General features: G+C 38.5%; 3 protein-coding genes across 3 annotated transcripts; 1 reads left to right on the top strand and 2 right to left on the bottom strand.

The window, feature by feature from the left end:
* The first annotated feature begins 1,130 nt into the window (after nt 1-1,130).
* Nucleotides 1,131-3,716, top strand: LOC145774680 (caspase activity and apoptosis inhibitor 1-like). Its single transcript, XM_082585974.1, has one exon. It carries the CDS (start codon nt 1,258-1,260, stop codon nt 2,458-2,460), a length of 1,203 nt encoding a protein of 400 aa, XP_082442100.1. The 5' UTR covers nt 1,131-1,257; the 3' UTR covers nt 2,461-3,716.
* Nucleotides 3,717-9,018: 5,302 nt separating this feature from the next.
* LOC145773894 (protein FAM200A-like) lies at nt 9,019-9,558 on the bottom strand. Its single transcript, XM_082585017.1, has one exon. The coding sequence runs from the start codon at nt 9,556-9,558 to the stop codon at nt 9,019-9,021; it is 540 nt and encodes a 179-aa protein (XP_082441143.1).
* Nucleotides 9,559-10,545, bottom strand: LOC145773893 (protein FAM200C-like). The gene has a single exon (XM_082585016.1). It carries the CDS (start codon nt 10,543-10,545, stop codon nt 9,559-9,561), a length of 987 nt encoding a protein of 328 aa, XP_082441142.1.
* Nucleotides 10,546-13,064: the final 2,519 nt, after the last annotated feature.

Here is a 13,064-nt window from a genome sequence, read left to right as displayed (position 1 = left end):
AATGCTGCCACTCGGCTAATTACTTTAACACAGAAACATGAGCATATTACTTCTATATTATATATAATACTAAAATCCCTGCATTGGCTTCCAGTATTGTATCATATTCGCTTCAAAATATGTCTATTAATTTTAATTTATAAAGTTTTCCATGGTTTTGTTCTGCACTATCTGGACAGCATTGGCATTGCACTATCTGGACTGCATTGGCTTCCAGTATTGTATCATATTCGCTTCAAAATATGTCTATTAATTTTAATTTATAAAGTTTTCCATGGTTTTGTTCTGCACTATCTGGACAGTGGACACTTTGCTTGTTCATTATAATCCTGCCAGAACTTTGTGTTCTCAACATCAATTGCTCTTGTGCAACCCTTCATGTAAGACACAATATGGAAATCGCACTTTCCCAGTTGTTGCTGCCAGTTGCTGGAACTGTTTGCCTATTTGTGTAAAAGAAACTGAAAATTTAAATGAATTTAAAACTCACTTGAAAACGTTCTATTTCACTGAACAATCATTATGACTGAAAGTACCGTATTAATTATCATCATTGTCATGTACAGCTCCCAGGAGCATACTTTAACTGCGGATGTGGCGCTATATAAATATTGTTATTATCAATCCACCACACTTCTCAAAATCATGCCAAAATCCACAAGTTGATTTTTGCTTATCAAACTGAAATTAATTTAAAACTTTTCTTTGTTTAGGTGGTTTGTTGTTGCAGTCCCCAGGTATATTTACAGTACTTTAGGTATACTTATAAACTGGATAATATGGGATGGCTATGAATACTGTTTCAGTAAAATTGCCCAACACTCCAACTAATGTGAAGTATCTACTAGCTGACAGCGCACAAGTTAATACAGAAGAAATTGCTGGTTTGGTAAAGCAAGTATTGAAAAGAAGCAAAACCGCAGACACCTTGGGCCAAGTACATCGAACATTTACTGCTTCGGAAACAAATATATCTAACAGTTTTACTACGTTCCAAAAGCTGTCAGCTCTTTCTTCTCACCTGGGTTATCAACACGAAGCAATCGACAAACATATCAAGCTTGTCCCTTTGATTGCTGATCAGTTGAATGCAATTAAAGCTCAAAACTCGTAGTGGTTTTATGAACACAATTGCTTGATATCTTCAATTCAATGCGTGATCAAAGAAACTTTCAGTAAAGATTGCCATTTGTTAGAACTGTCACTGAATAGATAAAATTTTGTTTGAGAGTACTGTCGAACAATTTTGTCTTAAAAATGTCTGCTTATCGTCAGGCTATGCTTTCCGTGGCTCCAGAAAGAGTAGAACAATTTTCGCTAGAACTTAAACAAAGCATTGGAAGTAAAAAGACAAAGAAAAAGAGCTCAAGTCAGCATAAGCATCGACGAACAGAAAGTAAAAAAAGCAAGAAAAACAGAAAAGAAAAGTCTTCAAAAAACATTTCCAAATCGAATAGTGCTTCCAAAAGTCTTTCTAAGAAACGAAAGAAGACAAATGATGATCCTGAAGGTAAAAAACAAAAAGCTAGTAAGTCAAACAATGAAAGTCCAACGGATGATTCTGATATGGAAGAAAATGGGCTAGATTTAAGCCACCAGCTCTTTCCTTTATCACATTATGTTAAAGATAGACAAAAATTATCACAGGTTATGTTTCATATTGTCAAAGGTCAAAAGTTTGTCGCTATGCTTCCAGATATTTTAAAAAATATGCCGGAAGAAGAAATAAAGCAAAAATGTTTTTCTCATTTGGAAGTGATGTCTTCAAAAAGAATAAATCATATTTTAGCAGGGGAGGCAATGCAGTCTTCATCTGGAACAGATAGTGAGCCTGAGACAAAAAGTAATTTCATTCAGCACACCAATGAAGCGATGGCCAAAATTCCGACCCAAGCATCTATCCTGCCATTAAACGATAACGAAACCTCAAGTTTGCAAACAAATTTTGTTGATTCAACAACGTCTTCCGGTTGTGAAGTACTCTCTTTATTGGCAGCAGGGTCCGTGCAAGAGAATGGAAATGAAGAGGTTACAACTTCAGATCAAAAGATTTTAAAAAAAGATGCTGATATTCTTGCAAATGAAGAGGGAGAAGTAGTAAGCGATGAAGAAGTTGTACTTGAAGAAAATGAACTTGAAATCACTGCACCATCTGAAAATGAAAGCTCAAATCATTCTTTTGCAGCAACCAACAGAGAAGAAGTTGAGTTGGAAACAGTTGAAATTGTTGAAGATGTAGAATATGAAGATATGGTAGATGCAATGCTGGAGGAAACTCTTCCACTTGCAGATTCAGAAAAAGAGTCGGACAATCTTTCTGTAGAAAGACAAACAGGCAATAGTGACAGTAAAAACACTGCTGGTTTAAGTCAACTCGAGTTATTAGAACTGCAGTTGCGTGCTCGAGCTATTAAATCTCTTATGAAAGCAGCGCAGGACACAACTAGCTCTAAAACATAAACTTTATAATAATGGAATGGGTATGTATAAATTAGTTACTTTTTACTCCTTTCTCTGTGATGTTTTCGCAAATTATTTGTGTTTCTTCATTCAGTTTTCTTTAAATGTATGACACTGAGCAGTAATGTAGATTTGAATACTTAAATTGATTTGAAAAAGTCTGCGTTTTCTTGTCTAGTGTAATGAATTTTGGTATTTTTTATTTATGGTCAATGGTCATACTATTTATCAATCATTCAAGCAACATATATATTACAGTACCATAAAAACAATAGAAAACAACGTTTTTGAATTTCTGCCGTAACTAAAACATAAAAATCAAACCACAAGCTTTATGTTTAAATATTAACAACAATCACGTGAGACAGGAACATGCCACTATTTATCAACACAGCCCACAATCAGTTTTTACTATAAAGCTTTTTTGCAGAGATGGTCACAATCGTTCACAAATACGGACTTCCGGCAGGAACGTAACCATTTAGAGCCGGTTGAAGGACGTTTTTAATACTAAGACTGTATGATAACTTTTCGTATCTTTCCTCTGTGACTGTTAAATTATTTGACCCAAAAAATTATGTATTTGGCTACGCCCCCGACTGCAGATCATATGTGACATAAGCTCCCTGTGGTAGTTTTAAAGCCAAGCATTGAATTTTTTGTATGTTTGCGAAGGTTTGGTTTACTTGTGTTGATTTTAAAGCATTCCTTTAACAAAAAACTAATTGAATTTCTTCTTTTTTGCAAATTTTCGGTCACACCATGCAGTCCATGCAAGCGGTCTCAAGAAGCAATTTTTTTAAATATAAAGAGCATAAAACTGTCCAAATCTTGGCATTATTTTTATTGTTTTTTTTTTCGATTTGATTTTAAAGTACATGATTGTACACTGGGCTTTTTCTGGAATTTTCCTGAAACTGGACAAAATCCCATCTGAGCTTGGTTGTGACATAAATTGTGTTGATTGATTTTGACCACTTTAGTATTTTGGTGTGACAACGTTGGGCGAATTTTAGCATAGTTGAATGCACATTTACAAATGAATCAAACAGTCTTTCTTAATGTTGTTAAATAAATGATTCCTCCTGTGTTCTGTTTAATTACTGAGAAAAGTGTGTAAGGTAAAAGGGTACTGCTCTGTTAAGAATGTTTTCTTGTGCTTCATTAAAGTTATTAATAGTTGATAGCAGAGTTGGATCAATTGCAGTTACTCCCAAATTTGCAATAAAATCATTAATGTCTCGAACAAACAAAAATGGAAGACGCCATACTCGAGTTTTGTCCTTGTTTGAGATCATCAGTGGTGCATGCATATTGCATAGGCCTACCCCCTGTGTCTTGAGCGAGAATTGAACTTCCAAATTAATAGGAATTGTTGACGTTTCCGACTTGATTGGGAATCGAACCTTCGTCGAGATTGTACCACGGTGTCCAGGATGCCCTACTTAACCAAGTCGGAAACATCCACAATTCCCATCAAGTTGGAAGTTCGATTCCCGCTTAAGACACAGGGGGTATGTGTGGCACGAAGCAGCTAAATCCGTTTTCGGGATTTTGCTGTACTTCGTTATGTACCACAAACCTAAGTTGTTTCTGATAGAACACAAGGGTCGACTTGCCTTCGCTGAGCAACCCAACATCAGGAGCTCGCACTCTCGCATGTAAGGCAACGTCGACCAACGGGTGTGAGGAGTAGCGACCCTCCCCCGCACTGGTGACCCCCGACGTTCAGAACAACGCCGGGCACTCTACCTTTGCGTGTCTCGGGCCAACCCAGCCCTCAGACACTGGTGGGGTGTTATGTGGCACGAAGCAGCTAAATCCGTTTTCGGGATTTTGCTGTACTTCGTTACGTACCACAAACCTAAGTTGTTTCTGAAAGAACACAAGGGTCAACTTGCCTTCGCTGAGCAACCCCAACATCGGGAGTGTTAAACTGTTTTATTTGCATCAACAGCGCACTGGTACAAATAATTGACACGGCGAGAGAGCACAAACAAACATAGCCAGGTCGAAGACTTTCAGAAACCGGCCTGCCACACCCCGCGGCGGCGGGGAGCGGCGTGATTTAGGGGTGACGATGCACCCGGAGGGGTAAGTCCACCAGCTTAGGTCGCGGGGGCCAGGCTGGGGAGTCGAGGTACCTGTGGAGGGAGAGTGTGGATCGAAAACGTTACATGACCCGTCCGCAAATTTAGAATGGCGGAGCGGGCCAGGGAAACAGGCTCTTTCTGCATTGCCCAGAAAGATGGCCTGCGACGGGCCGGGCGACCCGTCGCGTGTGGACGCTGGAACCGGCAGTAATTGACCGCCGGGCGGCGCCAACGTCTCCCTCACGCGACCTCGGCGCAGGTACTTGACTCTTATACCCGGTCTGCCAGTAGGCAGAGCGGATAAAATTGGGGTCTACCACGAGAAAGAGAGTCAACTATTTAAGGATAATTTGGCTCTCGTGGCAAACAAAATTCAAATAAAAATGTGGAGCAGAGGCTCGATTAATCAATAGAAACAAAAAATATAGGTGGGAATGTAATACATACTCACTGGAGAAGAGTAAGCTTTGATTCGGCGAGCACGGATGTGCACTGGCCAGTACGTTGAGGCAGGTTCGCCCAGCTGGGTCGGGGAGGCTAGCGATTGAAACCAGAGGCACTGATAGGCTACATTACCAGGAAAAAGTAGAAAATTGGGGTGGAAATTTTGAGGCTGCATCGAGTTGATCAGGAGATCGTGTTGATCAATGCGTTGAAAGCAGAGCGAGGTTAATCCGAGCGGGCAAGAACAGCGTTACAAGGCGAAGGCAGCGTAAGATAATTCGAAACAATTGATTGATTAATAGGCTACATAGAGATATCCTAGTGATGATTGAAGTTACTTAATTGCTGTTAAACCAGTCTCGATTCACAATGTACATTAGACATTTTATTCCTTTCCTCTGTTCATTTTTGAATGCTTGGGTTTGATGAGACTGGAGCGTTATAAAAAAGATGACACTGGTTTATAGACATATGTTGATGATATAAGGTGATGAATTTTAAGACAATTGATATAAGGTTATGACGTCTAAACGGTTTGCTGTCTTGCGCGCTCGGATACTTACTGCAACGTTTCTGTTATTGGGGAATAAGTTTCTGATCGCTGAAGTCGTCTTTTCTATGACGTAGCCCCTCCACAAGTGAGCCCGGCGTTCCAAGCTTTCCAGACGCGGAAGGATTCTTTGATTGAGAGGGAAGCCACTTTTCTAGCCACCTCTGCTACCCCACGAGAAGGAACGCCCAAGGCCGTCAGAGCTCGAGAGCTCGTCGGGGCATAGCTCCCGAGGGAGCCTACGACGAACGAAAGTGACAGGACGTCCCTGCAAGGGCGCTTCCTGTCTTCCTTTATGTTGACACATAACTCGCCGTACTTGTCGTGTTTCCTGTCGGCGGCTTTTCGAAGAGAATCCGCGCCGTTGTCGAACGGACATGTGACGTCACATACAACTCGCATGTAACGCAACGTCGACCAACGGGTGTGAGGACTAGCGACCCTCCCCCGCATATGCACCACTGATGATCCCAAACAAGGTTGAAACTCAAGTATGGCGTCTTCCATTTTTGTTTGTTCGAGACATTAATGATTTTACAAATTCCCACATCCCCTTATATGTAATCGATTACACATTTCCCTTGCAAAAATTAAATGTTTCAACATATGTTCATCTATAATTTTTTACAGTTTGATTTTATCAAAGGCAGGTAGAATTGCATTTGATAAAAATTAGCTTGCAATGTAGAAGTCCCTTTTGAACCCCAACTAGCTGTTCAACAAAAGTATAATCAAAATGTTTGAAATCACACAACAAAAGTTTCAATTACAACTACATGAAATTGTAATTGATCCAACTTTAGTTGATAGTCATTTTTAAAACGAAAATCAGAGTTATTTTCGATGCCATGTGTAAACAAACTTCATTTTGTTTAGCTAACTGCTCTAGGCTGATGCTGAGCTGCGTCGGAGTCTGCCTTGCTTTCTGACCTAGTCTTATTCTGAAACGATCCCTGTTCCATATCTAGAAAGCTAAAACCTCAATTGCTAAGGTAACAGGCAGGGCCTCCAAGAGCCTTGCCGGGCCCCGGTGCAGATGTTGCTGCCGGGCCCCCCAGCGCGACATGTCGCGTGATATCTCACCAATCACAAGCAAAATTTGTGGTGCGCGTTCTTACAAAGGATAAATTAGGTTAAAGTATTAACACTCTATTATTTCACAAACAATGCACTACATATTGTAAATATAAGTTTAAATTCACAGATACACACTAGTTATAGGGGAGACTGGGGTAAAGTGTGCAATGGGGTAAGATGAGCAACACCTGTTTTTGGAAAAACGAGTCGGCGGAATTTTTTTATTTTTATTCTGGATGTATCACTCATAATGCCACTTCATTCAATGTACTTGTTATGTCCACTGAGAATTGCATTTTACAATGGCACGCAATTATATCAGATTATATTGCTTATGTCGAAAATTCGAAATTTTTATTTTTTTGCCAAAAACTGAATAACTTTATTGTTACAGTATGTAAATCAAATCTGTTTTTTTGTATTGGTAAGCATAAAGTGTGAGGATATTCAATAAAACGTTCAGGTTGGTTAGTCTTGTAGTTTTATAAATATTTGTAATTTTGTCACAAAAATCAGGATGGGGTAAAGTGTGCAATGCTAGTTGAAGTACTGTATGTTGGAGCAGTTGCTCAACTTACCCCAAAAGAAATAGCCTTAGCTTATTTAATGTTTGAACTGTTGAATTTGTGTCTTTTTAGGTTCGTATTGGATAAAAAAACAGTGTTGTGTTGTGAAGCATAATGCCTCGCAATTATACAAACAAACTGACAGGGGAATGCTTCAACTTAATCGAATTGCTCAACTTACCCCAGGTCATTGCTCAATTTACCCCATACAATTTATGCCGGGGTAAGTTGAGCAACACGCGAATAAGTATCAATATAAAAAAATATAAAAATCGCAAGGTGATAAAACTCAATCTAAAATGTAGCTGATTCACTAGTACTTTAAGTTCACCCTATTAAAATTTTCCAAAACAAACCGTTTTTTTGTAAAAGCGACTTAAGCAAAAACGTGCTCATCTTACCCCACCCTCCCCTACACAAAGATAAAATGCTGTAAAATGCTAAAACACTACATAGTGTAAATATAGCCTCAATAGCCTTGTCAGATATGGAATTCTGCCCTAATTTGAGGAAAAGTTTATAGTTGTGGAAAACAAAAACTTGTATTTTGGATATTATTTTTAGTCCTGGGCAAAGATCAAAACCCTAACCTTTCCTAACTCTAACCCTTCCTAACTCTGGCAACACCTGATTGTAACCATGGCAAACAAGTGGGTAAAACCAGCCATTTCGAAGATAAAAATTGCAATACTATCCGACATGGCTGACATAGCATTGCATATGTGTGCTTACAGCTTTACATTAACATACAATACCATTTCTGACCTTGAAATCTGCAGAGACTAGGGCAGCAAACTTAGGATGAATCTAGGTTTTTTTTTTCGCTGAGACTTTTCGATCATTTGTCTGAAATGACTTGAAAAAATTCGGTCATTTTTTATTTATTTTGGTCATTTTTAGTCATTTTTGGTCATATATAGTCAATTGACTGTATATTTTTTCGGACATTTTGACCGAATTGACTATATTTTTTTCGGACATTTTGCTAAAAAATCGGTCAATGACTGATAAATGACCGAAAAAACAACAACCCAGGGATGAATGCATTGATATTGTTCATGACATTAAGAAATACCAACTTCAAATATTAAAAAAAATTTATTCAAAATTGACCTTAACACGCAAATTTAAACATTTTATTGGCCGCCTGAACGCAAAAAAATGAAAATATTGTTGTTCTAAAAAAGGACATACCCATGAGGGGCCCATTCAAAATACAAAACTAATATTCATATAAAAAAACAATATTTTATGCAAAATGGACCTGAGCACGCAAATTTAAACATTTTGTCGGGCCCCCCTTAACTCAAAAAATTGAAAATTCTGTGATTTTAAAAAAAGGGCATAATAGCCTAGGCTACCCATAAGGGGGCCTCATTTAACATACGGAACTAATATAAAAACAATATTTTATGCAAAATCGTTGAAATCAATCTTTTTATCGCGTGAGTTTAGATATTTTGTCGGGCCCCCTTGAACTCGCCGGGCCCCGGTGCAATGCACCGGTTGTCCCCCTCTCTTGTGGGCCCTGGTAACAGGGATCAGTTGTCAGTAGTTCTGATCAGTTCTGTTCTGATCAGAACTGAAGATGCACTGAATAAGTGCGAAATATATTTTCTGTAACATCTACTGACAACTGATCCCTGTTACCTTAGCACAGTGGTTCTCAACCTTTTTGACTCACGGACTATTCTCAAGCTCGCCTATATATCCGCGGACTCAAGCTATATAGGCTATTAACGAAAAATAGGTTTTTTGATTTCTATCCAAGAGAGTTTAATACGGTATCAACGAAAAAAGCAAGCACTGTTTTTCACTCAACACACACTCAATGAAAGCCTTGTCCTTGAACTTGCTTGACAAGTTTATCGAATTCCGGAATTATGGTTGTCAGTGCACATCTAATGTCATCTTCCGGTTGAAGTCTATTGCGATACTTCGTTTTGATCATCGTCAGAGTTGAAAAGCCAGATTCACACAGGTATGTGGTTGGAAATGGCAAAAGAGCTGTTGCAGCTTGCTTGCAAAGATCTGAAAGACTAGGCTCCATCGACTGCACATTTGCCCAAAATTGAGTCAAAGAAGCCTTTTTAAACTTGTCTTTCCACATCTGTCGGCTTTGCAATTCAAGCAACTGTTCAGCAATACAGTCCATATCTGAGTGAAGTTCTAGCGCTGACACCTGAAAAGGATTCCGAACCCAATTAAAGATCCTGCAATAATTGTTGGAAGGAATATAACGATCCAATTCAGAAAGAAATGTGTTGAGGTGCCCAAGAAAGATGGGAAGAATGACGCCCAAATTGATATCTTTCTCTTCCACAAATAAGTTCAATCCTGGGAAAGCAGCTAACCTCCCACTTTTCATTCAATGCATCCATAGCTTTATTTTACGTTTGAATGCATCAATACTTTCCAAAACATCAAAAAATAGTTTCTCTTTTCCTTGCATAGAACTATTCAGTTGGTTTACATGGCTGAAAACATCGGCCAAAAATAGCAACTTTGCAATCCATTCATCATCACGAAAGCGATCAGCAAGTTCATGATTTTGCTCTTTTAAAAAAGCATGGGTTTCCTCTTTAAGAGTAGCCACTCTCTCAAGCACCTTTCCTCGTGACAACCAACGAACAGTTGAATGGAACATAAGCCCACTGAGTTCCGCTCCCATTTCGTCACACAAAGCACGAAATAAGCGAGTGTTCAAAGGACGAGATTTAATATAATTCACCACAGATACAACCTCTTTGAAAACTATGGCAACATTTTCTTGTATTTCTTTTGTTACCAAATTTTCTCTGTGGAGAAGACAATGAACGACCGAAATGTTATTGTTTTTCTTTTTCACAAAACTCATGAAGCCTTTCTTACTTCCCATCATGGCTGGAGCACCATCAGCACAAACAGACACGCAATTAGACCACTCAAGCTGATGTTCTTCAAAGAAGTAATCCACTTTCTTGAATATTTCTTCTCCTGTGGTATTTTTAGCAAGTGGACGGCAAAACAGAAACTGCTCAACGAAATCATTTGTGTCAAAATATCGCACAAACACCATGAGCTGTGCATCACTTCCGATATCGGTTGTCCCATCCAGTTGCAAACTAAATCTTTCACAGCATCTTATGGCAGCGATTGTTTGTTGCAGAACATTTCTTGAGAGTTCTTCGATACGCCGCTTCATGGTGTCGTTTGACAAAGGAACCATTTCCAGTTTGTTAGCAACAGCATCACCACACATTACCCTGGCCATTTCAACAGATGCTGGTTTAATCAAATTTTCTCCAGCTGTGTCAGGTGCTTTTGCACTTGTAAGCGATTTTCCATGCAACCGCAAAAGAAGCACGCACTGCATGACTGTGAGAATATACTATTCCTCCCCAAGCAGTTGGGCGATCAATGCGACTTCGCTTCACCTGATGCTCTTTTTCTTTAAATACTTCAAGAGATTTGTGAAGTTAACAACATTTCCATGGTTTGATTCTAGGTGCCAACAAAGTTTCGTGTCCTTTAAAGAGCTGTGAGCTAAGACTGTTAAGCACAACACACACTGCGGCCTCACTTCGCCATTCACCTCAATCAAAGTAAATCCAAGCTTCAAGTATTCATCATTATATGCAAAAACTTGTTTTCTTTTAGCCATTTTAAGTAATTCTGTCTGAGACTGTTCACCAGGCATCTAATCTAAAACTGACTGTGTTCTCACCGGTAGAACACAGTCAGTTTTAGAATTTTAGCCCATTTATTACGACATCACAAAGATAAAGTTGGTGAAATAGGAGCATTTTACGTTTTATTTGTAATGCAATATGAACTGACTACTAGCAAAAGCAACTGTGCTTGCGGACTCATCCAGGCCCTTCCGCGGACTCATTTGAGTCCGCGGACTCGGGGTTGAGAAACACTGCCTTAGCAATTGAGGTTTTAGCTTTCATTTTGTTTAGTTAGTTTTCAATCTTTATCCTCGGACTGACAAAGCCTTTATAGTGGTAGTTTCGCATATTTGCAGAGGCTTTTGTCGCTGGGCGGTTATCGAGATTGGTAGAGTGAAGTTTCCGTTTGTGGAAATGTTTCCGGGGAATTATTCTATCCTTTTTTTAATCAATGCTTTGATTTTTGCAAAGACAGGCCTGCATGTTTATGACATAACAAGAGTAATATATGACGTTTCTGAAGAACACTGTTTCAAAATAACCAGACGAGTAACGTCAATTTAGGAAAGGTGAATTGTAATTTAAGCAATCAGCACCCGACAAGTTAGTACATACAGAAACTGCAAGATGGCCCTGTAAGGTTGCTACGAAGTGTGAACTTAGACATTAACATGAGCCTCAACAGCCTTCCTTCTTTTGATGTGTTAAATGGCAATAATCCTGAAACGTACACCGCAGAGGTGTTAAAATGTCTCACTCAAATGAAAGAACAGCGTCACAAGTTGTCTGCTGAAATTTGCGAAATAGACACGGAAAAAAGAAAAGTTCAGGTGGACATCCGCTATTTGACCAGTAAGTTGGCGAAACTTAACTACAGCTTAGCTCGTAAAATGCAGTTTGACAATGAGCTCAAGAAATCCATAAAAGAAACAGAAAACTCATATTCTAAACTGGTGGAAACTTCTCATTGCGTATACAAAACCGTTCGAGATAATAGAAATCATTTATGCGCCCAAACCAACAATCAATTGAAAGATGAAGAAGGATGCTTAGTGGGCTCAGCTCGGCGTTCCAAAGTGTGTTTTGAGCAAGGAGCTTACACTGGTAACTTTGGAAATTCTAGTCACACTCCAGATTTAAAATACGAAGGTTTAGCAGTGGCTGCAGCTGTTGCTGCTGGTTTAAAGAAAAAATAAAATTTATTGAAGTTGACAAAGAGAGAGAGAGAGAGAAACCTTTTATTTCGTCTGTTGCGACAATAGTACGGTACAATTATAAACAATACGAATAAAATAGTACCATAGCTATCTAAATACCACAACAGACAGGAAGCAGCGAAAGACTATATCAGTCATCGAGTCAGCTGCTTCCCAGTTCTTAATGTGACAAATGTCAAGCATCGGCAAATTACGTTGAAACAAGATAGGCTGATGTTCAGTAATATTAATGAAAGAAAAAAAAAATCATGTGCTGCTGCGATCCTTAAGTAAAGTCCTGTGGTTTTATTCAAATATAAACTTTATTCCGGGTGATTAAAAATAGGAAAAACTTTTGAAATTAATAAACTCTTGTAGCAAGGGCGTTTAAACTTCAGTGCAACCAAGAAAAGTTCAAGCCAATAAATAGTTCAAGGCTACGAGTAAAAACATTTTCAGTAACAGTATTACAATACAAAAATAATCACAATTTAAAAAAAAAGGTATAGCCTAGGCCTATTGTTCTGTCATAAAAGAAATGGCTGAGTGACTCTCAGTGGTACCTGTTAGGCTGCATGAAACTAGCGCAATGTGACCATATAATTTGACAAACAAATTGAATAGAATGTAAATGAGAAATAATTGAGTGTAACCGAATAACACAATAGGTCAATAATGTTTTCTTCAGACGAAATTTAACAAAAATCAAATCCAGACGACGTATCCTTACAAAGTTTGAGCCCAAAATAACAATTTATGACAATTTTTGTCACTTTTCCACTGACATAAAGCAACAAAATTTAAATTCAATTAAATAAATCAAACACTTCGCATTGAAATAAAAGCAAGAAAAAAAAAGCATTTTTGTCGATTTAGGCTAAGTGCGATTGATCCAGACTTGTCTGGCAGCCCTGCTTAAAAACTGACTAGGCTTGATTGCTGGCCAACGTTCAATTTTTATGTCAAAAACTAAGTAAATTATCATTAAAAACTCTTGCGCTGGTTTAATTAAATTGATTTAGGCC

This window comes from Aplidium turbinatum, chromosome 7 (assembly GCF_918807975.1).
Source record: "Aplidium turbinatum chromosome 7, kaAplTurb1.1, whole genome shotgun sequence".
Taxonomy (NCBI): Eukaryota; Metazoa; Chordata; class Ascidiacea; order Aplousobranchia; family Polyclinidae; genus Aplidium; species Aplidium turbinatum.
Note: the sequence above shows the minus strand (reverse complement) of the source record. Positions and strands in the feature narration are given on the sequence as shown.